This window comes from Eschrichtius robustus, chromosome 2 (assembly GCF_028021215.1).
Source record: "Eschrichtius robustus isolate mEscRob2 chromosome 2, mEscRob2.pri, whole genome shotgun sequence".
Lineage (NCBI taxonomy): Eukaryota > Metazoa > Chordata > Mammalia > Artiodactyla > Eschrichtiidae > Eschrichtius > Eschrichtius robustus.
In genome coordinates this window covers 56,110,840-56,133,795 of record NC_090825.1, presented here as the reverse complement: position 1 = coordinate 56,133,795, position 22,956 = coordinate 56,110,840, and the positions used below count along the sequence as shown (strand labels likewise).

Below are 22,956 nucleotides of genomic sequence, written 5' to 3'. Positions count from 1 at the left end.
TCATAAGAAACAAAGAAAGAAGAAGTTTAAGTGACTGTCATCACCGATCCATCCTCTCCATCTATTACTAGGTATGACAGGATCACTGGATGCACACAGGGCAAATGTCAGAGATGTTGGTTGGTAAATATTTCCATACTGGTAAGTGAACAGCCTCTGTCCTGACCACTCCTACCATTCCCTTCTCCCTCAACTCCCTACTCTGCTACCCCCGCCCCAAGCACCTCCCCCTCAGACCTCGCCACCATCTGTTCTTGCCCAGCAGGGAATTTTCAGAACTCTGCTCCACTTCTAAGACTAGTGACCATCTGGATGATCAGTGCCTGTGTGGTTATGAAATACTCTGGGTACAACCCCTGGGTACTTGCCATGCAAAAATGCCCTTTAAAAAGTAACAAACTATCACAGGGGATGGCTCGGTGAGTCATTTCACCACTGATATAAAATGTTTTCTTTTATTCCACTGGGCTGGGCTGGGCAAAAAGGACTGATGACACATTAAATGAATTTTGCTATAGTGCACATGGTGTCAATTTTTAGAATTTGGTAGGTAGAGAAGAAAAAAGTTTGGTGGTTTTTTTTTTTGCATCTTGGAGACAGGAAGTTATAGACTGCACATTACTACAAAAAATTACTGGTTCTGGCATCAGTTCACACTATGTAAAGCATGAGTAGTTCATCCAGCAGATTCTCTGCAAATAGACACTCTGAAACCAAGATGGTCAGAGCAGTTGGATAATCATGTGAGCAAGTAGCCAAAATTTGTCTCCCATTTGCTCTTGTTTGAATCCAAGGTGAGATATTCTACTCTATTACAATTCCTGTTCTTTTCAGGGCAAGCTGGGCATGAGTGGCTAAAATCAAATCTGGCTGAAAAGTTTTCAATACATTGTTTAGTACTGCAGGATGGGAATGCAGAAGAGTTAATTGGGACCAAAACAGAGACTGTGACTTACTTAATGAAAATGCTGTTTTCTTTCTCACTCCATATTATGGCCCTATGCCTAGTAGGTAGTGAGGGAGAATCATGCCATAAACTCCAGTCTTCTTCCTTCAGTTAACAGCAAAGCTCATCAATCAGCTCAGAGTTTCCAGTGAAAAGAGCTCTGTGTCCTTAATGGTAAATGATGAGGGCAAAGCAAAGATTTCATTTGGTCCAGGCATCCCTGAGCCAGTGGGTCTAAACTCTTCCCTTCTAATACTGGAGTGGTTTTCTCTGTCTCATACAACCTCCTGGATACCAGTATTCTGAGGCTACTAGTATGAATGTTTAGAAGTGTTATAAAATCTGAATTTTCCAATGTTAGATTGCAGTAAAATAGCCATTTTTGTTTTGTTAGCCTATTTGTCCTACATTTTATGTGAAGGGTCACAAAACAGCAAAACAACAAGTCTTTCTTTGACTTTGCTGTCTTCCTCTGACTTGACGATCTTCTACAACAGGGATTAAGAATCAACTATTTTGGAAGCTAAGAAAACTGATAAACAGTAAATGGTAGCCATCCATGGGGGAGTCTTTGCTCAAATTATTTGCTGACCAAAGCAAACATCAGCACCAACTATGGCTTCTTGTCCAGTAATTAGCATAGACCCACATCACCATCACTATAGAACAGTTACAATTGTCTCAATCCTAATTTTCACACAGAGCACATGCAAACTATTCATGTTTTATAACACATTTTTGAGGAGAAATCCAGGATAACTCAAACTGCTGAGTCTTTAATAGTGAAATGTAAAAATTAAGTTTAGTTCATTTTAATTTTTGAAATTCTACCCTGAGGGGTGTGGCAGGTAAAGGTATGATCCAGCTGTGTGCAGGGGGTATTCAGTCACTAGCTCTTTTTATGTGAAGTAGGTAATCATCAAGATCAAGGAGAAGGTAAAAGGACTTGAGGAATACCTCCTTACTTTCCATCTTTTCACCTCTACCCAGAGAGTTTCTATGAAACAAAGGAAATGACCCCCCCAAAGGAAACAAAGCTGTGCAGAATTCTGAGGAAGTCAAGGGCCTTGAAAAACAGCAAAGAGGCTGGTGAATGGAAAACTATGACGTACAAGAGAAAGCAGAAAAGAAAGTCAGCACTGCCAGACAGGTTTTTTTTCAGAGAGGGAAAATCCGGTTCCTTTGGAGAAGCAACAACATACTGTGCATGAGACAAGAACACAGTCTCAGGCTGGAGAGAAACCGTCATGAAAGAGACAGATGGAAAGGGTCCGGGAGGAGGAGGAAGAACAAGTCCTACGGCCTTGGAGCAGCACAGCAGAAACAAAGCCCCGATGTCCCCCCAGAACCGGCTTCCAGACCTGTGCCAGCACGTACACTGGAGAGAGAGGGCCTCAAGGGCAAAGGCCAGGTCTCACAAGTGCCCGCTCAACCAAGGAGCAGATGAGAGCAACGAGGAGGAGCCAACAAGGTGAGCAGTGACAAGGAAACCTGGGAGTAGGTCTTAGACTTGGAACCTGAGGCTTCCTCTAAAAGAGTTTGGAAATCATCACCATGATAAATGGTAGCTAGTAGAGCCCGTTATACTAAAAGCTCCGGAATAGGCGGAAACACGTCTTCTCTATCTCTGCTATCTTTGTTTCCCCAATACATCATCAGGCTCAATCGATGTTTGTTGAACCTCACTGAACTTGGCCAGTTCAATACGTGCTGTCCTCCTGAAGCGGACACTTGGGAAGTGACCAGAGCCCACTAGTACTTCTCAAGCACACTGACTGCTACCCTCCCCTTGTTCTTACAAAGACGGGTGGGTGACATGACCAGAAGGAATATTGTTTGGGGCAAAGATAGTCTTTTTTGTTAATTACCTTTTCTAATTAAATGCAGGCATACTGGAAGAGGAAGGAAGATATAGGAAATAAATGACTTTACAGCAGATAATATTAATGAAATAAGATTGCAATTTCTAAACCATAGCCTACTAACTACATTTCCTTTTCTGGTTAGATTACTTGCTTGGCTAATGAGGAAATACAGCAGACAGTGTATCTATGGGTTTTAGCAAGATGTTTAACAGGATCTCTGCACAGTGTGGCGGTAGAATTGGGTGATCTGTAGCCAGCCATATAAATTCTGCTGCTCCATGTCAACCTGGAGGGAGGTCTACGATGGGCTCATTTATGTCCTGTTGGTATTGACTTGAATGAAAATGGTGAAGGCATGCTTATCAAATCTGTGGACAGCATGAAAATAGGAGGCCTAGGCATTGTTGGGTGGCAGAATTAAGACATTTAGGAAAGCTCTTGACATTGGGATGATGATGACAAAGTCAACTCTAACAGAGGTATTCTAAAGGGATAAACGTAAAGTCCAATAAACCAGCTGGGAAAGCAGGATTGGGAGATGGGGCTTATCAACAATATCCATGGAAAAGACTCAGGGATTTTAGTTGACAGTCAAGTGCATTTATCATAAAGCTAAAGAAGCTTAAATTTCAAGGCTCCTCAGTGGCCTGGTCCCCTCCCAAAGTCCTGTACTTAATTGTGTATTAATAATTTTGTTTTCTTTTTCTTAAAGGGAACCCCCCCCCGAAAACTATGTTAATTACAGAGCTCCTCAGAGCCTGCATCCCTTCTTCACTGACGTTTAATTGTGGATGGTGATGGTCAAAAGTTAGTTTTAGACTTATTGAATAGAAAATTGTATTGAAAACTATAGAAGTCACTGACTCTCACAATCCTAACCTGGTCAGTGACCCCTGGAGTATGGTGTCCAGTGTGAGTCGTAGCATTTTAGAGAAACTGGATCAAAAACAAACAAACTGAAATTGCTCGCTCCTTCTCCTTGGCCTTAACCTCTAAATGCTAGACCTGGGCCCCCTTCTCTTCTCACACATTTCTCCCTCTAGATTACTTCATCTATTTTCTAATGTGCTGATGGCTTCCACATTAATGTCTCTAGCCCACTCTTAGTTCCCCAAGCTCTGGACTCCTATATCTAATTGTCCGATAACGCCAAGGCACTGAAACATGGCCAAGACTGAGCTCCTGAGTTTCCCCCATCCCCACCCTACCCCCGTTTCCTGCCAATGGACAGTGACCAGAGAATGTAAGGAACTTTTAATATCTTGTTTCATGGAGAACACTGAGTAGAACTGAAAGTGATTAATCTGGAGGGGAAAAAAACTGGCAGCACTGGTGAAGGGTGTTAAGACACTGTCAGGTGGAAGAGGGATCACATTCCTTCCATGAAGATACGATGAGACAAATGAGGAAAAACTTTCTAACAGAGAGAATGAAAAATGTCCCCAGGAGATGGTGATTTCACCATCCTCAGATTTCAGGGAGGGATGGGTTAGCCAGATGACTGTTCTATCTGTAGGTTCTGGTTTTGTCATTGACCTCCAATGACTCACAAAAGCTGAAGCTCAAAATGCACTGGTAATTCTATTTTTCAGTCCATTTATTTTTAGCTCTTCTTGTTAAAAAAAATGTGTCATTTTTGGTTTTGCCAAATTGTGTTTCTGGTTTCGCTGGAGTGACTAGTATGTTTCAAGGACTAAATAAAAGGAACAAGAGTAGACATCAAACGGCCTTTAAGATCCCTTAGTTACTGAGTCATTCTGTACTCAAAACCTCTTCCCAAGGCAACGATAGGCAATCACAGCTCTAAAAGCCTGCTAACCATTAGCCTGCTCCAGTGGTTTCCAATCCTCTTTGGCTATGGCATCTTTTCTCCAAAGTCCAGAATGTAAAAAAGGTAAAGGCCCAGGTACTCTGGTTGGGACAGGGGGAAGTGAGTGAATTCTACCCTCTGTCTTCCCCTTTTCTTGTCTTCCCCCAGCACCCCTGACACCACTGATCTAGTCTGTAAGGGAAAGTTCTAGAGATCTTTTAACGTGTGTTGAGCATTACTTCTCCAAAGTATCGGGGTGGGGGTTATGGGGCCGGCAGAGGAGAATATGACAGAGCCTCTGGCCTTTAAAACGCCTGCCTGATATTATGAAAACGTGTGCCCTTCCGAACATGCCTCAGTGATTAGAATTCAGCCCTTGCACGGAACTCCCATTCTCCAGTTAAAGCTGTTTCTTTTTCTTCTTTTTCTTCTGTAATTAGTGGTAAATTCTGATATATGCACAGTCCCTTGTGCTAAAATTCTACTCTTGTGGGCTAGTAAAAATGATTTAAGCAGCAATATTCACAACACGACCTTATTGACACGGCCTTATTTAAAGACAGAAAGAGAGGTATTATTTGGGGTCCAGATGGGTGGATTGTGATACCTCCAGATTTAAAATTCTGGCAATGACAAACCCTTTTGTTTACATATGTCCTCTGTTCTATTTTACTGTAAAAAAAAAAAAAAGACAAACCAATGACATGGGGGTAGAAACCAACCACTAGAAACTAACTGTGGAACTGCACAGGAATGTAGGAGAGGCACCTGTGTTCACGTAAATGAGCTGAGGGTTCAGGGCTGAACTGAGCCTAGAGCAAGCCGGTTAACCGCCCACCCGTGGTACTGGGCCACGGGGCTGTTTCCAGGCTTCTGCAGCCCTCTCCCTTGCCCAGGCCAAGGTGCTGATAGTGTGTGTGAGACCTCTGAGCTACCAGACAGATGCCCAGCTGGCCCTGGGCAGAACACGAACCTGGGGACACAATCTTGCGTAAGATTCTGACATTACAGTGATCGCACGCCCATCTCAGGGCAGCAGGGAGAGTGAGAATTAGAGCTCTGGCTTGGGAATCTCCGTGCAATCAAACAAGGTTGTGAGGGAGCCCTGGGCCCTTTCTCACTGTAGGGGGAGCCTGGGCTATCTGCCTCGGGACCCAGATGACATCACAACTTCTGAAAGCTGTAGAAAAATGTTCCTTTTTATTCCTCCCCAGTGAATGAAGAAACAGTGATGTCATTCGATCAGTCTTTCTACAAAAAGCCTCCAGGTGAACCTAATGAAGCTGGGCAGTTTATTTACAGCTCTTGCCAATGATGGAAAGTACACAGAGGCCTCTCTGTGACTCTCGGGGCCAAGGAAGATTAAATGCAGAAAGACAGATGGCCCTTCCCAACGAGACTAAGACGCCGCCATCTCAGGAAGTTCTTGGGAAGATGGCTTTAAATAGATGTGGCAACTCCTCCTGTCAGCACGTCCCTCAACCTCTCCATGTAGAAATCTGCTATCAGCTACGGGCAGCCCCAAGCTGCTATGGTGACAGCCCTGAATTGTCGCTCTAACTAGGAGACAGGGGCGCGTTATTTTGCAAAGAGAAGTTTCCCAACCAGATAAATTCTCAAGCAGAAATAACCAAATTCAAATGTTCGATCTGATTTTACCAAATACCACTAGTATCCTGTAATTTTCAACACTTCACATGTATCATCCTTGAATAAGATATATTCGTTAGAAATATTAATGATAAGGCTTCAGTCCAGCTACTTTAACCATCCTTCTCTTGGGGCATGGACATGGCCCATAGACACACCCCGTTTTCCTACATGCCTCCCTTTCTTGGGCTATTCAAGCAGCCCAAGTTCAAACACTGGGGCCAGGCATTAAAAGTAAGAGAAATCAGAAGTTATTTGACCAGGATAAGTAAGTACATGCACTGAAAGAGATCAGGGCAGTTAAATCCTACCCAAAATCCAAGAGATCTTTGGAGTATTTCAGAAAACAGGAAACCTGGGTTTTCTTTTGGACTCTGTCATTCCAAGTTTCTCCATCATCTCTGCCATCTGTAAAATGCTGACTGTTCCAACCCCCCCTCCATCTGTATCTCGGGCACATTCAGAATGGTTCCAATTAATTATAGATGAGTGCTCTAAATTCCTCGGGTGAGCCACAGGACTGCAGGACACTGCACCACGCGGTTTTACTTATTTCAAAGGAGTGCAACACCCCCTCCCCTCCTCCTTCTATCTCCCACGAGCGCTTTCAAAGATCAGCCTAAGGCTACAACAATAACCGAGCAACTGTAAAGCTTGGATACTCCCAGACAGGAGCCTACCTCTTGATCGGTGAAAATCTCTATGAAGTTCTGGAAGGAGAAAGAGCCGGACTGGAGAATGAGCTCTCCGGTATTTTCAAAGCACTGCCCCGTCAACACGAGCAGCTTGTGTCGGGCGGCGTCCGTGATCATTAAGCGCACCTGAAACAAAGCACGGGGAGCATGAGCCATGGGGGGCACTGGAATCCCACCTTCAGGATCAGGCTGGCCCTTGGAGCTCCTGAAGTTTCTTACCAACAAGAATTATGCATTCCCCGGTATTCACATCGCCCCTGGGGTGTTGGACGGAGCCAATGACTGTGGTCACCAGCTGCCCATGAATGCCATTTTCCAAATCTGGCTACCACCAAGACAGTAGTAGGAGTTAACTTTCTCCCCTTAGTTTCCTTGTCTTTTTCAAAGCAGTCTCCACAGCTGGCAATCATTTGTTGCACAGCTGTGCCCACTAGCAGCGTGCATACTAGCAGCGTGCAGTCCGTGAGACATGAATATCTCACAGGCTGACTCATCAAGTACAGTCCAGGTCTCCCAACTGCTGCCTCAGGAAACATAGGTTTCCAGCTAGGGTCCCAGGTCAGCCCCTCCCACCCAGGACCCCTTTCCTGCCAAGCCACACACCGAACGCACAGCTCCAAAAGCAGTCTCCAATGGGAGCAGCAAGGTGCCTAACGTTGAACTTGAACATAAACAAAAGGCTGCCCTGATTGGGAATCTTTTAAATAGAATTGTAAACGGTTTGCACGAAAGAACTCTCTGTTCTTTAAGTGGCAGGGAGCCAGCCTGTCCTTCAGCAGAAATACCACTCCAAGCACCAAGGTTATTCATTCTGAGCCCAACTCAGTTCAGCACAAAGTGACTGCCAGCCATCATGCTAGGCACTAAGGGAGGGATGCAAAGTAAACAGGACGTGACCCACTGTCCCCACGAACCCCAGAGTCCAGGGAAATGCACATGTACCGAAGTAATTGTTCCAGCCCCATCTGCTCCACAGGCAAGCCTGGGTTCCTTAAAGAAATTCCTCATTTTTTCCTTCTTCATTTCTCACAGCTGTTCCAGGCAATCTGCCTGCACATGTATTCAACCTCCAGCTTTTTTCAAGTTGTATCTACTTCCTGATTCTGATGGCCAAAGACAGATTGCTAGCCCATCACCTGCCTCACCTTGTACCTTCATGGATTGTCAGAGGGGTCCTGCTGATCTGGAGCAGATGAAGTGGGATCAAAACAGGCTATATAATGACAGCCACAAAGTGGAAGCAAACCAAACGTCCATCAACTGATGAATGGATAAATAAAAGTGGTGTACCCATACACTGGAATACTATTCTGGCATAAAAAGGAATGAGATACTGATATGGGCTACGATGTAGATGACTCTGGAAAACACTACGTAAAGTGAAATAAGCCAGACACAAAAGGCCACATATCATATGATTCCACTGTCCGAAATACGTGCTCAGAATAGGAAAATCCATAGAGGCAAAAAGTAGATTAATGGTTGCCAGTGGTTGGGGGAATGGGGGTGACTGCTAATGAGCTTGGGGTTTTGGGCAACAATTTCATATGGTGGTAATAAAAATATTAATACTGAGAAAAGCCAACATACATGTTTTGGTTGTCATATGCCATGCTCTGTTCTAAGCACTTGACACTTTTGGACACAAAACTAAATGTCAGTGCTATTATGATCTCCATTTTATAGAGGTGGAATGAGACAAAGAGATGGTCAATAACTTGCCCAAGGCCACCAGCTAACAAGTGGCAGAACCCAGGCAGTCTGGCAGCAGAGGCCGTGCTCCTGACAGCTGTGCTGTCCTGCCTTTCAGCAGTGATAAGGGGTGGGCAGGACGCTCTGAAGGAGGCCGGCATCTGAGAAGCCATTATTCTCCCAATTTGGGGCATGGAGGTCTCAGCCTGCAGGCGTGCAGTCTACTCCCCCTGCTACCTCCCAGCCAGACTCCATCCCAGCAGCCCACCCTGCGGGTGCACCCCACATTCCACACCCCCTTCACCTCTACAAAATACTACAGTTCTGGCCAGCGTCTTCCACTCTGTCCTTACTGAAAGGGGCAGTCTCGGGTGGTACTGATGCAGAGAACCAGCCGCTGACTAGGGGTACGGAAGCATCCCTGGACCCAGAACCTGTCTGTCCCTTGTCCCTTGTCCCTCTCTTGCCACCTGCCCAGCCCCTCTCATCAGCTGGGTCTCCGTCCACTGTGTGAGGCCCTGCGGAGCCAGATGCTTACCTCAGTGCTGACTGCTTCATCTGAGGGGTTGATCAGGACCACTGTTTCTAAAATGTCACTTCTGTGATGAAGGATCTTTTGTCCTGCAGGCACAAAAACACAGACAAAAGAGGAGACCTATAGCTTTTCCGAATTAAAACCGCCCCGCCTGCTTCTGGGACAGCAGAGGCGCCGCCGCCCAGGGCTCCAGGATTCCCCAGTGTCCTGGGAAACACAATTGGTGTCACCAAGCAAGATGGTCCGGGGCTCCACGGGCTCTCACAGCCCTCTAGTTGTCAGGGTTGATCGCCAGGCTGCCTCTGCGCGTTAAGGGCGGTTTTCATCTGAGACAAGGGGTGGATGCCAGTAAAACTCAACAGGGCTCTCGACATTTCCTTTCTCATGGTAATTGGGGATGTTTCTCCGTATCAGCCTTTCTTCTGGTGAGAATGGCGCTGAGATTAACTAGGAGCCTTACTATGAAATGAATGACATCTAGAAACCCCAGCTAACAATTAGCCCAACAACCAGAATGTCTGTCTGAGGCAGGCTTACAGTCTGTTGGGGGTATTCATTCATTCATTCACTTGCTCATAGAAAACTGCAGAAACTGTGAGCAAATAAAGATGGGAGAACAACTCTCCCTCTGGACAGGGTGGCCAAAAAAAAAAAAGACAAGCAAAGTGGATGGAGACCACGAAAGCAAGGGGACGTGGGGATGGAGGAGCCTGTCTGAGGACGGCTGAAATTCTTCGGGGCTTCTGGCTCCACATCCCTGGCTCCCCACACCTGAAAGGTTTTAGGAACTTCATGAAACCACCTCCAGCTGAAGTGGTCTGAGGCCTATGGATGACCTTCTACAAGCGTCTCCCTCCTCAGACAATGAGATGAAAGTGATCAAGCGGATGTGTGGCCAGAGTGGGTGATACATGCTCTGGCAGTGGGTGACGGACAGAGCAGCAGAGGGGTGTCCCTCAGACACACGGCTGGGAGACACGTGCTTGGGATGGTAGAGAAGGAAGGACAATGAAACTCCGGTGACAGGAGGAAATGGAATAGAATCTGAGGGAGACAGACACCAAAGGAGAGTAAACAAGAGAGGATGGCCAGAAAGCAACTGCTTTCCAGGCAAACAGTTCTTCAGAAAGCTAAGACAGAATTTCTATATGGCCTAGCAATTCCACTTCAGGTGAACTGAAAGTAGGAACTTGAAAAGAGACTTGTATGTCCATGTTCACTGCAGCATTATTCACAATAGCCAAAAGGTGGAGCCAACCCAAGTGTCCACCGATGGATGACTGGAAAACAAATTATGGTCCATCCATGCAATGGAATATAATTCAGCCATAAGAAGGAATGAAGTTCTGATACATGCATCAATATGAACCTTGAAAGCATGCCAAGTGAAACAGGCCAGACACTAAAGGACAAATAACTGTATGATTCCATTTACATGAACTATCTAGAGTAGGCTAATTCATAGAGTCAGAGAGCAGATGAGAGATTTACCAGAGGCTGCAGGGGGAGGGATTGGGGAGTTACTGCTTAATGGGTACGAGTTTCTCTTTGGGGTGATGAAAAAGTTTTGGGAATAGCAGTGATGTTGCATAACACTGTGAATGTAACTAATGCCACTGAATTGTACATCTAGTAATGGTTAAAATGGCAAATTTTGTTTTTTATATATATTTTACCAGAAATTTTAAAAAAGTTATTAATGCAGCGTATCAGAACCGTTGAACAGCACACTTTAAAGGGGTGAATTATATGGTGTGTGAATTGAATCTTAATAAAGAGGTTAAGAAAAAAAGAAGGTGGCTTTAGTTAGGGCTTTTTTCCTTTATATCATCAAGGACCAGAAGTACTACAGAAACAATATGTTGAAATACTTACCACCATCACATTGACAAGCCCATTTTCCTCCATTGTCTTATCTTTGCTAACAGCTAATATTTACCAGTAAACCCCACATTAGAAATGGAAAAAGCCCAAACTAAATAATGGTTTCAGGCACTGTTCCAAGCACCTCACAAGTACTAACTCATTTAGTCCGCAGAAGAGCTCTATGACATAGGTACCATGATTATCCCCTTTTACTGTTGAGGACAGTGGAGCCTATAGAGGAGAACTAACTAGCCCCAAGTCACAGAACTAAGAAGTGGTAAAGCCAGGACCTGCACCCAGGCTCCTGACTCCTCCGCCTCACTGCTCTGTGGATGAGGGTTTGGAAAAACAGACATGGTGCAGACATTGAATGCCAAGGGAGAGCTTGGGAAAAATCCAAAGGAATAAAATCAGAGATGTGCTTAAAGAAGCAAGAATTCAGAAAGCATTAGGAGAAGAATATTGGCAAAAAGAAGAAAAAAAAAAGCGAAGGTGACAGAACACCCACATAAAAGAGGGTAAAGTTAAGGGAAGGTGTATGATGTTTTACTACAAATGCCTGAAAATGAAGAAACTCCAGAACAGAACAATGTCACCCAGTTTGAACAGGTGAAGGACTAAGCCTCAAGAAAAATAATTCAACTAAGCCATGGGAAAGAACATTTGTTTATTGTGAATGCTCAAGTCTGTAATTTATTAGACGTGGCTTTTTCGCTTAGTTGTTTTTTTGCTTTTGACAAGCATGTGCATTTCAAGCTAAAGCAAAAGAACATCAAACTGAATAAGCAAATGATAAAATGACAATCAGCAAAACATAGAAAACCATCCCTTTTCTAGGTCCTTCCATCAGTGGCCTCCTTTGAAACAAAGACTTCAGGAGCTTCAGAGGTGCTTAAGTTGAGATAAAATTAAGCGAAAGCTTAAGACTAAGGAAAAGCGAGTGTTCATTTCCTTGATCGTACTTTTGATGTGACTCTTTTTGGCACCCAAAGCCTCAGGCAGCATAATGCCAAGGTAGGGCTGTGGTCATGGCTATACTCTGTAGGAACCCACAAAAGTAGATCCAGCGAGGTACATGGAAGCGGCTCCTTCCCCAGAGCTCCTTTCTTTCCTAAGTGATCTCCACAATGCCCAGACCCTGCTAGCTGCACCCTCCCAAATGCAAGTCCAAGCACAAAAGCCCAGCACCGCCTGAGCTTCTGCCCCAGCACCCCCTCCCCAAGACACGCAGTGAGGACCCTCCTGCCAAGCCCCCTGGAAGGGGGTTCTTACCATCCTCAGGAAGCTCCTTTCCTCTTTGGCTTCATCACTTGCAAACAACACAAATGCCATGTGACAGCTGCCGTTTACCTCTACTCCTTCCAAGTCAGTTTTTGGACCTGTTGGCTCAGGAATTCAACCAAGGATGTTTTTTCTGCCCATCTTTGGAAATACGGACAGCAGTGACACAGACATGCACCAAGATGCCGCGGCTGCTCCTTCAACAAAAGCCTTTTTACAGGATGGGATTTGAATGAAGAAGGGGATTTAAAGAGAGAGAGAGAAGCTTCAAGCTCTCATCACAGCCGACTGTTGGCCAGATTCTCGCCCCAGACGACTGACAACGTAAGCAGGGGCCGGGCCTTCCTGGCATCTGGCAAACCCAGGGCCTGCACGAGGGGCCCGGGCAAGCCATGCCCGCACTCCCACATCCCAGTGGGGTGCCAGCTCTCCTGGCGGCAGGCGGCTCTGGGCTCAGGCTGCTGCGAAGCTCACGAAGTTGCATATTTGGGGAATGTTTCACACTGGGAAACAGGCCAGGCGTTCTGAAGGAGAGGCCGCCACCCTCGCCTGCAGAGGTCTCATTCAGTTGCTTCAGAAAAGAAGTTCCCAGAAGAGAAAGACAACACGGTTGCAGCCTCTCTCTTTGCCATTATCGCCTGCATTCTCCAGAAACAGCTCACAGGGAAACCATTAGGCAGCCCAGATGAATAGTCAGGTCTCCTCAGCACTGGTCTGGGGGCACCGAAAGCGGGGGCTTGAGATGGACTGATTGTGTCACTTACTGCTGGGATAAGAAAAAAGTCTTTGAGGGCTTCCCCACAAAACTCAGGGTAATTGTGAAGGCTCAATCCTGGGCGGCAGGGAGGGCGGGGAGGACTGTTATGTGACAAAAAGGGGTCTGCTCCACCTTGGAATCAAAAGAGGAAGGCCTGGGGACCCCCTGAAGCAGCGGGGCCTCACACACAATGAGACTTTTGTCTGTGGGCTCCCAAAGGCTACGCTTAAAACTCAAATAAGCCTGTACTTTTCAGTTACTGTTGGACCCTTTTTTAATTACTGAAATTCTGACAGATCAACTCAATCTATGTGTCCTGTAAAGTTGGGCTGTTTTAGTGGTTTACGTTTTACTGTATCCAGGTGACTTTGAAATCTCTGAAAGCAAAACGTCATTTTCTAGGCATGTAATTTTTAGGCCGCTTATAGGGTCTTATCTCCACAGAATTAATATTCATCTAAAGACACACACACGCACACACACAGGCTCTCTCCTGGTTTCAGCAGGGTCTGACCGTGGCTAAATTAAAAGACACGCACTGTTGAGGAACAGCCATAACCAAGCCCCGTAAAACTCAGAGCCTTCTCGCCGGCACACAGCTGGCCCTTCTCTCCCACACACACCTCACACGTCGGCCCCAGAACACAGTGGCCTTAGGAGGCTGCAGCATCTCTGCTGCCAGGGCAACACCAGCAATGGTCTCGGCCCAGGCAGGCAGCCGCTTAATGAAAAAGCTGAGCGCAACGGAGAGAGTGCTGGGCCCAAGCTGCAGGAGCGCTAAGAGATGGGAGAAAATCCTTGATGAAAATAATAACTAGTAATGCTAAAACCTTTTAGATTGTCTTTAAGAGGACGATAACTGCATATCTTGGGGATGAATGTGTAATTTCCATTTCCATTAATGATCACAATCCAGAACCTTATCCCTGCAACTTGCTTTTCCTAAAAAATGAACTCTTGCGAGCATAATCAAGAAATGGATATGAAGACTAAAGATAGCTTCTGTATCCATTCAGTATCGAGGGGGGATGAGGAGGAGGGTCCTGAGTCACTGATAGGGACAGACCAGTAACTGGGACGGGAGAAGCAGAGCCCTCTGCCCGCCAGCCCTGCCCTTTCCTCCGCCAGCTCCCGCCGCTGCCCTGTCTTCACCCACAAGTCCTCCAGCCCCTGGCCCTGGTGAATATCAGAGCGGACTCTTTTTGGAAAAGGAATTTGATATAATGATTTAGCACTAGAAAAAGGTCCAATGTGAAGAAGCAGAAATCTTGGAGAGGGTTAAAGACGATTCTAGAGTTAGAAAGGGAAATGCGTCGGGTAAAGAAGGACTGTGATTATTTAACTAAAGGGAAGGTTTGGTGGATCAAGAAAAGCCCACAAAGCACAGAAGGACTTGAGGTTAAAGTCTGTTTTCCTCAGAGGGAAGGGAGGGAGGGAGGGAAGAAAGAAAGAGAAAATGACAGCAATGAGAGCTCTCCAACTCTGCCTCTTCACCAAAGCGGATTCTCAAAGAGGAAACCTCTCACCTCCAACCCCGACGTGCAGAAAACACCCCCGGGGGAAAATTTAGCAAAACGGATGAAAGCAAGAAGCGAACGGTGCTCAGTGCAGGAACTAAAAATTCATTACCAGCTGGTCTTCCAGCAGCTCGTTTCACGGCAGCTTTTTATTAGGAGTAACGTCCAGGATCCCTTCTGCAGGAATCCACGTAACGATGTCAAGCAGTGGGTGAAGTGATGGGAGACGTTTGAAGAAAAAGGGAGCTGGTACGTAGGGACGGGGGACACCTGAATCTGTCAGGTTTTCTGCTGGATCTTCCTGTCTTCCGGCGCCCTCACAGAAGCCCCTCCACGCCTCTCGCCCAAGGCCAGGGCACAGAGCAGGCCCGAGGCCCAGGCGGGCGGGAACATGGCTCCCAGCTGCCTTCTCACAGGGGGGGACGGAAGAGCAAGTCTGGAGGCCGCACAGCAGCACACAGGCCCGCTCCCAAGAGCCCCTGCTGGTCCCCCCCTGTGCTCCTGCTCCCACCCCATCACTGCTGAGCAAGAGAAACAGAGAGAGAAGAGGCAGTGGCCGTGGGTTCCTGGTAACAGCACTTCTGCGAGGCCACGATGCGCAGATGTCTCTTCCAGGGGCTCCCGCGGGAGGGCTCGGGGAGGAGCCAGGAGGAGCGCCGAGGAGCCCACCTAACAGAAGCCTCCGCTGGTTCCCTGGAATAAGAAGCACCTCAGAGAGAGGGCGAAGGTGACCACGAGGAGGGCTAGACAGCTCAGTCCCTCGCCCCTGCCACTGAGGCGCCCTTAAAACACAAAAGTGCTGGGAGACTCGGTATCTCCTGATTCCACGGTCCCCAAAGACCAACAGTGTCAGTGCAGACCACAGGACACCAGCTGTCAGGGAGACGACACAGATCCCCTGCCCAGGGCAGTAAAACTCCTAGCGCTAGAGGGAGTTTGATTCCCCAGGGGCTCTCGCACATCAAGATCAACTCTTTATCTTCCTCATCTGTCTGTTCTTGCAGCTTTCAGCCTGGGGCTGGGAAGAGGACCCTTTCTAGGCAGGGTGTCCCAGAGGCAAGGGGGGAACAAGGGGGGAAAGACAGCAGAAGCATGACCCAACCCTGCGAGCTGGGTTTCAGGTCACACAGGTGTGGGAGCACCTTCTGTGTGCTTCCCGCTCTCCCAACTGGATCAAAACACACCTAAAATAGGAGGCAAACGCGTGGAAGTGAGAGCATCCAACTCTTTGATCACCAGAGAGCCCATCACAAGAACACAGCAGTAAACCCTTCTGCCTGTAGACGGCTTCAGAGTTCCCAGAGCACTTTGTCCTCTGGGTAGTGGTGCCCTGTTTAATCCTCATAACATTCCTGTGAAGTGATGGGAGCAAATATTCTTTTCCCTCTTCATGGACCAAATATCTGAGGTCTAATGACTTGCCCAAGGCCTCACAGACAGTACAGGAGAGCAGGACTAGGACCCATGTCACACGCCATGCAGCCCCTCATGGCCAAGGCTGTGACACTATCCTTTTCTCCCTCTTTTCCTGATCCACCTCGTCCAAAATAAAGGTTTTCAAGTTGTGATGCCAAGATTCTCTTTTGTAAGCAGTAAACATGCAGCCTGGGTCAGCCACTGGTCAGCCAATGCCTGCCCACTCACTCACTCACCCCTCCAGCGGGCACACTGGCATCCCACACACCCCGAGGCCAATTCCCTCTTTGTTTCTGCTGCACAATCGGAGCCCAGTTCTCTCCCACCTTCCCCCTGAAATTCCTGGAAATGGTGTTTCTTTTCTGCTGGAAATACATTTTTTTCTGTTTCTGCATTTGTTTCAACCCCAATGTATGTTCCTGAGTGTCATGTCACTCCCCAAATTTTCAGTGTTTGTTTTTTTTGAGAATAAGAACTCAAATTCCATTATAAACAAGTTCAGGAGACTTCACAAATAATTTTTTAAATTTAAATAAGTTGATCATTGGGAGTTTTTTTTTCAAAAACTTAGATATCTTTTGCATTACAGAGAATTTAGTTATAACGGAATTTGAGTCTATACCTATTTTTCTTTACATTTTCTGGACAGAGCTATCTTTCTTTTTTGTTGTCATTTGGTTTGGTTTGGTTTTTCATGTATCTGCTGGTCCTTCCACCTCATCATTCTCTTGGGTTCTCTGCCATCTTCTGCTTTATGTTTCCCTGACCTTTAGATGCCCAGATAAGCAAACAACCCAAATTGTCCAGACTTCCGAGGCTCCCTCGTCCCAAACACGTTCACCGCACAAAGGTGCAGGCACCCTTGTTCCTGGGAGCAGGGGGAGCCTCCTTTTGCATTTCCTTCCCATCCTGTTCCAGCTGCGCACACTAGGAGCACAACCCGTGAGGAAATGGGACGCCAGGGACAAAAGGTCTGATTCCTTTTGCAGCGTTCTCACAGTGCACGGTTCTTCTAAATCCTCTCTTCGGGGTTTTCTCCTACCCAATCCTGCTCTCCTAGGTAATCTTCTTGCCTTTCCCCACTCCCTTTTCTAAGGGTCTCAAGGCAGAGGGATGAGAATCCAGGCTATCAGGGGTTAGAAGTGGAAGAGAGTGGAAGAAAGCTGTTTGTTTCCTTTTTCTTTCCCCCTGTTTTATGCTCTGGCTGAAAGAAGTAGAAATAAATCTCAGAGATGGTGTTGACGAAAGTCTGGCTCCCTGGAGAGCATCTACAGGGAAACAGTAGCACCCAGTGTTGGCACCAGCTGAGGGTGCTAAGATAACCTGAAGGTTGTTTCTTCAAAATGTGTAGATGCTACAGATAAAAAAAAGGCACACCCAGTGAAGGGTGATGTATTAACCTGTCAGGGCCGCCAACTCCAGAGATCAACATCTATCTAGTGCTTTACCATTTGCAAAGCGCCTCCCTCTGTGCTCACCCATTTAAACCTTGATGAAGGTGTTCCAAGTCTATGAGCCCAGTCCTCTGGGCTACAGAGAGGTGGGAGGTTTGAGTGCCCTGTTCTCAACGAAACCTGCTGCAGACAAAGAAAAATACGTATATGCTCCTCATGCGTAAGACAGGAGCCCCTTCTGCCTCTGAGATGCAAGGAGTCAAGCAGGCCAAGGAGAGAACCTCCTACCCATGAGCCTTGAGAAGAACTTGCCAGCCCTGTGGAAGAAGAAACTAGAATTTCCTCATCCCATAGAATGGGGGGACCTGAAGGAGCCCTGGCGACATTGCACCCCACTCTTCTCCCTCTACAGGAGAGAAAGCCGAGCCTCAGAGGCGCAGCGGCCTATCATAGGTGACTGTTGTATTTGTGCAGCTGCCAAAGGCAATTCCTATGCATATTGTAGACAGTTCTATCTGGTGCTAAAATACTAACACTACCTTTCATTGTTATGCACTTGGTGGCTTATAAAATCTTTTCTACTTTGCATGTTATCTCAGAGCATCACAAAGATCAAACTGTTATAATTATTCCTTTTTTACGGATGGGGAAATGGAAGCTGATGAAGCAGGTTGTCTAATAAGAGTTAGCTGCCTTATCCAGCAACACAGGGATAAAATAAGCTGTTGAAGTAGGTTTTGAATCTAGCCCGTCTGAATCCTGACCCCCATTCTCGTCACTGCCTCCCAATGCTTCTCAGGTTGTTTTAGGAGTTTACAAGGTCTGAAACCTTATTTTTTAAAAATAAGGTTTATCTGAGATACATTTCTCTTAGTATATTATAGAATACTCCCAGAATTGGGGACCTAGGTTTGGAAATTCTTTTTGTATTGAGGGATACCTGCCATGTTCCAGGTACCCTGCCAAGTATTAGGCTAAACCATAAGATTGCCAATATTAGCGACTTTTTAACTCAAAAATGACACTTTCCTATGGTTCAACAATTAGACCTCACTTTCTTGAGATCAGAGTAGGTTTTGGAGAATGTTTTTTAATCTTACTGGTCTTTTCTTGCCTTTGTAAGAGATGTTATATTCCCTGTTTATTAAGACAATGTGAATTACTTAGAGAACACCCCTTTCTAAAGTTTAATTTGGGCAAATTAGTGCTACCTTCATAAAGTAGCATTGAGATTAAAGCACGAATGGGATGCAGTTTCATGGGGAGACTTGGAATTTTGACAGTGTCTAATTTGGGAAACGTAAGTCAGAAGTAGTGGGGGCTTCCCTGGTGGCGCAGTGGTTGAGAATCTGCCTGCCAATGCACGGGACACGGGTTCGAGCCCTGGTCTGGGAAGATCCCACATGCCGCAGATCAACTAGGCCCGTGAGCCACAACTACTGAGCCTGCGTGTCTGGAGCCTGTGCTCTGCAACAAGAGAGGTCGCAATAGTGAGAGGCCCGCGCACCGCGATGAAGAGTGGCCCCCGCCTGCCGCAACTAGAGAAAGCCCTTGCACAGAAACGAAGACCCAACACAGCCATAAATAAATAAATAAATAAATAAATAATTAAAAAAAAAAAAAGAAGTAGTGTCTGACACACAGCAGGGAGCTCAGTCAATATTTGATAAAGGAATGAATAATAAAAATGGCTAAGACATACTGAATACCTGCCCTGGGTCAGGCACTGACCTAAGTTATTTATGCGCGGTTATCGCATTTAATCTGCACATTAACCCTATGAGGAAGTCATTACTCCCATTTTACAGATGAGAAAAATGAGGCACAGGGCAGTTAAGCAATAGCCCAAGGGAATATTAATGAAGGATGGAAACCTGGGTGGTTAGTGTCCAGAGCCCAGGCTCTTAGCCAAAAAAGTCATTTTAAACGGGAGGAGGGAAGACAGAAGACAGTGAGCTCGATTTGGGGCACGCTGAGTTTGAGGTCTCTCCCGTGGGAGAGCCAGGTGGCTCTGTCCAATAGGCAGGCAGAAACGTGGATCTGATGCTGAGGCCATAGGTTGGGCCAGAAGCACAGATCAGGGAGGCATCAGCATATTTTAAGTGATGCTCTTGGAGAAAGAGCCTTTTGCTGAGAACAGTGTTGGGAGATGCCACTATTTAAAGGGTGGGCAAAAGCAGGAAAGAGCTGGTGAAGGTGATGGAGAAAAACTCGAGAGAAGTGATGGTGCCACTGACTTCTCTGCTCACCTTCAGCCCCAGACCCTGACGTGACCTGTAGCTGCAGTGCTGTCCTGATTTGCAAACTTAAACCACCTCCACATAGAGGAGAGTCAAGGCAGAATATTTCAAATACATTAAATAATCCAGTAATAACTGATACCTGCTTTACAAATTCAACCCAAAGCATACGCACTTTGACCTACATATCCACTGCCGTGATACTATGCTTAGCCCGTGGGCATGGCTTTATTTTCTGTCTGGGAGACATCTGCCTGGTGGAGGGAAAAGACTGTAGGTTGGCCGTCCTCAGGGTGCAATATTCCCCACAGTCACCTGAGAGACTTAATAAAATGCAGATCTGCATGGCCCACCCTCAGGCAGTCTGATTCAGGAGGCGTGGTTGGGGCCTGGGACTCTGCATTTCTGCAGTCTCAATTCTGATGGTTCTGTGGTCCCTTCTTTGAGAAACAAGACAGTGTAGATGCTGAATATGCTACTGATCAATAACAGCATAATCAGTGACCTTATTTTAAATCATCCTCACATTGATTTTATGCATTACTATCCTAAGGTCTGAACAGACTCTAGAATTATTTCCCTTGGGAGCCAATGTGATCATTAAAGGCTCAAACGACTTTTCCCAGTAAGTATCGATTCTCAGAATCATTTGACAGTTTTATCTGGCATTTAATTTGCCATCAAACTCCTGCCATTGATCAAATCCAGGGAAACGGTTGACCTCTCACCCTCATCTGTTACTGTTCAGAACCAAATCATCACACGATTCAATCTCAAAGCCAGCTGCCTTAAAAACAAAAATCAAATCAGTCCTTTTGGTATTGGCTATTGAAAAGGAAACAGAAAAAGAAAAAGAAAAATAGCTGACATAACATATATCACACGTACTAACTAATAATTACTAATCCCCTGGTAGCTCTTAGCCATACACCAGGGAGAAACAGCAGGAGTTGAATTTTTCCCGGTAACGTCCCGAGGGGTCAATGCTACCCGCTGTAGTAGCGTCAGGCTGGGGCACAGCAAACAGCTTGGTGATCTGCCAGGAGGGGACTTCTTGAGGTCACGATCCTGACCTGGAAGAATGAGGCTCAAGGGACCTGAGATCTGGCCTTAGCTGAAGTGGTGCCTCCACTGCCACCATCTGTAGTAAGTAATGAGAAGGGGGATACGCGGTCTTGTGTTCCAGCTGCTGTGAGTAAACCTGGTCATATCTTTTAAAGTACCTGGCATAAAGCCTTAGCCCAACACAAGGGAGCTGTAATTTTGTTGTTTGTGTTAGTTCTGTTTATTTATACACTGCCTCATTCAGAAGGGGGGGGCGGAAATGGCTGCTCCGCCCAGCATCTGTATATTTCTCCTTTACATGTGCCTGTGTTGTCCCGTCCTGGCTTGGTGCCTGGGCTGCCCTGAAAAGTACACCCAATTCTGATTGACCTGGGTCTTCCCTCTCCTGGGGCTGAAGGGTGATGCCCCAGCACACCAGGGCCAGAGCCGTGATTCCTCTTTGCTTTCCTGTTCTTCGCCCTCAGTTATGTGCCCCGTCTGCTGACCCAGGATGTGAAGTTTCACTGACAGCCTGGTCCTCAGCTTCTCTGACTCGGACGCTCTGCTCACATCTCATTGATTCCGGAGCACACTCTTTCCATTTGCAAAGGACTTTTCTTTAGAAAACTCGTGGTTCCTAGCCAGTCTTTCATGATCTCTGCTGCACCTTGATCCCTTGCCGTGCTCTGACAAATGGCCCCAGCCATTTGACACCTTTGCGCACGTTTTCCCCCTTAGTTTGCTCCTTTTCTTATTCTTTTTTTTTTATATTTATTTAGTTGGTTGCGCTGGGTCTTAGTTGCGGCAGGTGGGCTCCTTAGTTGTGAACTTGTGAACTCTTAGTTGCAGCATGCATGTGGGATCTAGTTCCCCGACCAGGGATCAAACCCAGGCCCCCTGCATTGCGAGTGTGTAGTCTTAACCACTGCGTCACCAGGGAAGTCCCCTCCTTTTCTTATTCTAAGCGAAGGAGAGGTAAGTGCCCCCCCCCCCCCGCTGCTCCCATGTTATCCTCTCTACTCTGTGTGTGTGTTGTTCCAACAGGCAGCAGCAGGAGAAGGATGTCAGGAATTGTTTGTGTTCATATTTTTCACCAGTGCACTGAATTTTGCCTCTGGTCGTTCAGCCACCCCCTTAAGATTCCTTAAAGAATTAACATAGGGCATCATTAGGAAGATTCCATCTTGATTTTCTGTTCGTCTACAAGGTCTCCACAAGGTCACCATCAGTGGGGTACCACTGTATGTCGCCAAACCACACTTGACCTTCTGCGGGAGATTGTAGCTGAATGACTACATCTGCGGACTTAGGAAAATTTAATGTAGGAAACAAGGACTAAATTCAGGGCCATATAATTACTTAATATTTACTTAGCAGAGACTGGTTTTTGACATGATTCAATCAAATCTGGCTAAGGGACATTTTCAAGGCAGTGTTAAGTGTATTCTGAACCAACAGAGGTAGCTCTCCTGGAAAAAAGTCCAAACCCTGTGATGCAAAGTGATTCTAACAGATAGTCAGTCAGTCAAGCAAATTCTACCCTCTTCAATCATCTTTTAAGAAAGACTGAAATTCCAGTTTAGAATAAGTTCAAAGAGGAAGGCAGGTAAATTGGGGACTTTGGGAAAACTTGCTTTTAAGAGAATCTCCAGATTTTAATTTCGGTGAGAAGTAACAGGTTCTCATAAGAAAATTAGCATGCATAAAATCACTTTCTACATTCCTATCTTGTATTATTCTTTATTGGTTAATTTTTATGTATTTATACACATGGAATATATGCACTTTCCATGTGTATGCTAAGCAAAGTTCTTAGAATGCATTACTCTTTGTCCTTTCACAGATAAAAGAGTGTGAGTTGAGAGTGTGTTTTGTCCCAAGTAAAAAATGCGGACAGGTAAGCCGGCTCTGGAGAACAGACAGAATCAGGCTCCCCAGAGCGTCGTCTGCTGGAGCCCTGGGGTATAACTGAAAGAAAGAACATCAAATTCTGCTCTAGAAAACAACACACTGAACACCTGCCCATTTATTTTGGAGTAGAGGCTGTCACTGGAGAAGCTAGAAAGGTGAGCCGGGTACACGAAGGTTGTAGCAGGTACCACTGACTCGATTTTGTGAGGTTGGAGCACAGGTCAGAGCCTGGAGTGTGCTGGTCACGACCAGGGGCTGCACAAGTGCACTAGAAGGTTCCTGGCTCTTCCCAATCCGGGTTTTGGAATCTTCAGTACGAGGTTCTCCTATACAGAGA

At 46.2% G+C, this 22,956-nt stretch overlaps 1 protein-coding gene and 1 long non-coding RNA gene across 3 annotated transcripts in view; one reads left to right on the top strand and one right to left on the bottom strand.

Annotated features, from left to right (window-relative positions):
• The window catches only part of MAP1B (microtubule associated protein 1B), a 94,182-nt gene that overhangs the window by 15,286 nt on the left and 55,940 nt on the right, over nt 1-22,956 (bottom strand). The window contains exons 1-3 of one of the 2 annotated variants that reach the window (XM_068535481.1): nt 12,332-12,767; nt 9,197-9,279; nt 6,952-7,092 (exon numbers count right to left, since the gene is read on the bottom strand). In XM_068535481.1, the coding sequence (XP_068391582.1) occupies nt 6,952-7,083 (132 nt within the window). In that variant the 5' untranslated portion in view covers nt 7,084-7,092; nt 9,197-9,279; nt 12,332-12,767. Of the gene's footprint in view, nt 1-6,951; nt 7,093-9,196; nt 9,280-12,331; nt 12,768-22,956 lie in introns of those variants that run through there. The other variant, XM_068535480.1, reaches the window with a different exon arrangement.
• Nucleotides 2-9,014, top strand: LOC137759345 (uncharacterized). The gene is made up of 3 exons (XR_011073074.1): nt 2-141; nt 1,937-2,417; nt 5,836-9,014. It is a non-coding gene; the product is annotated as an uncharacterized lncRNA (long non-coding RNA).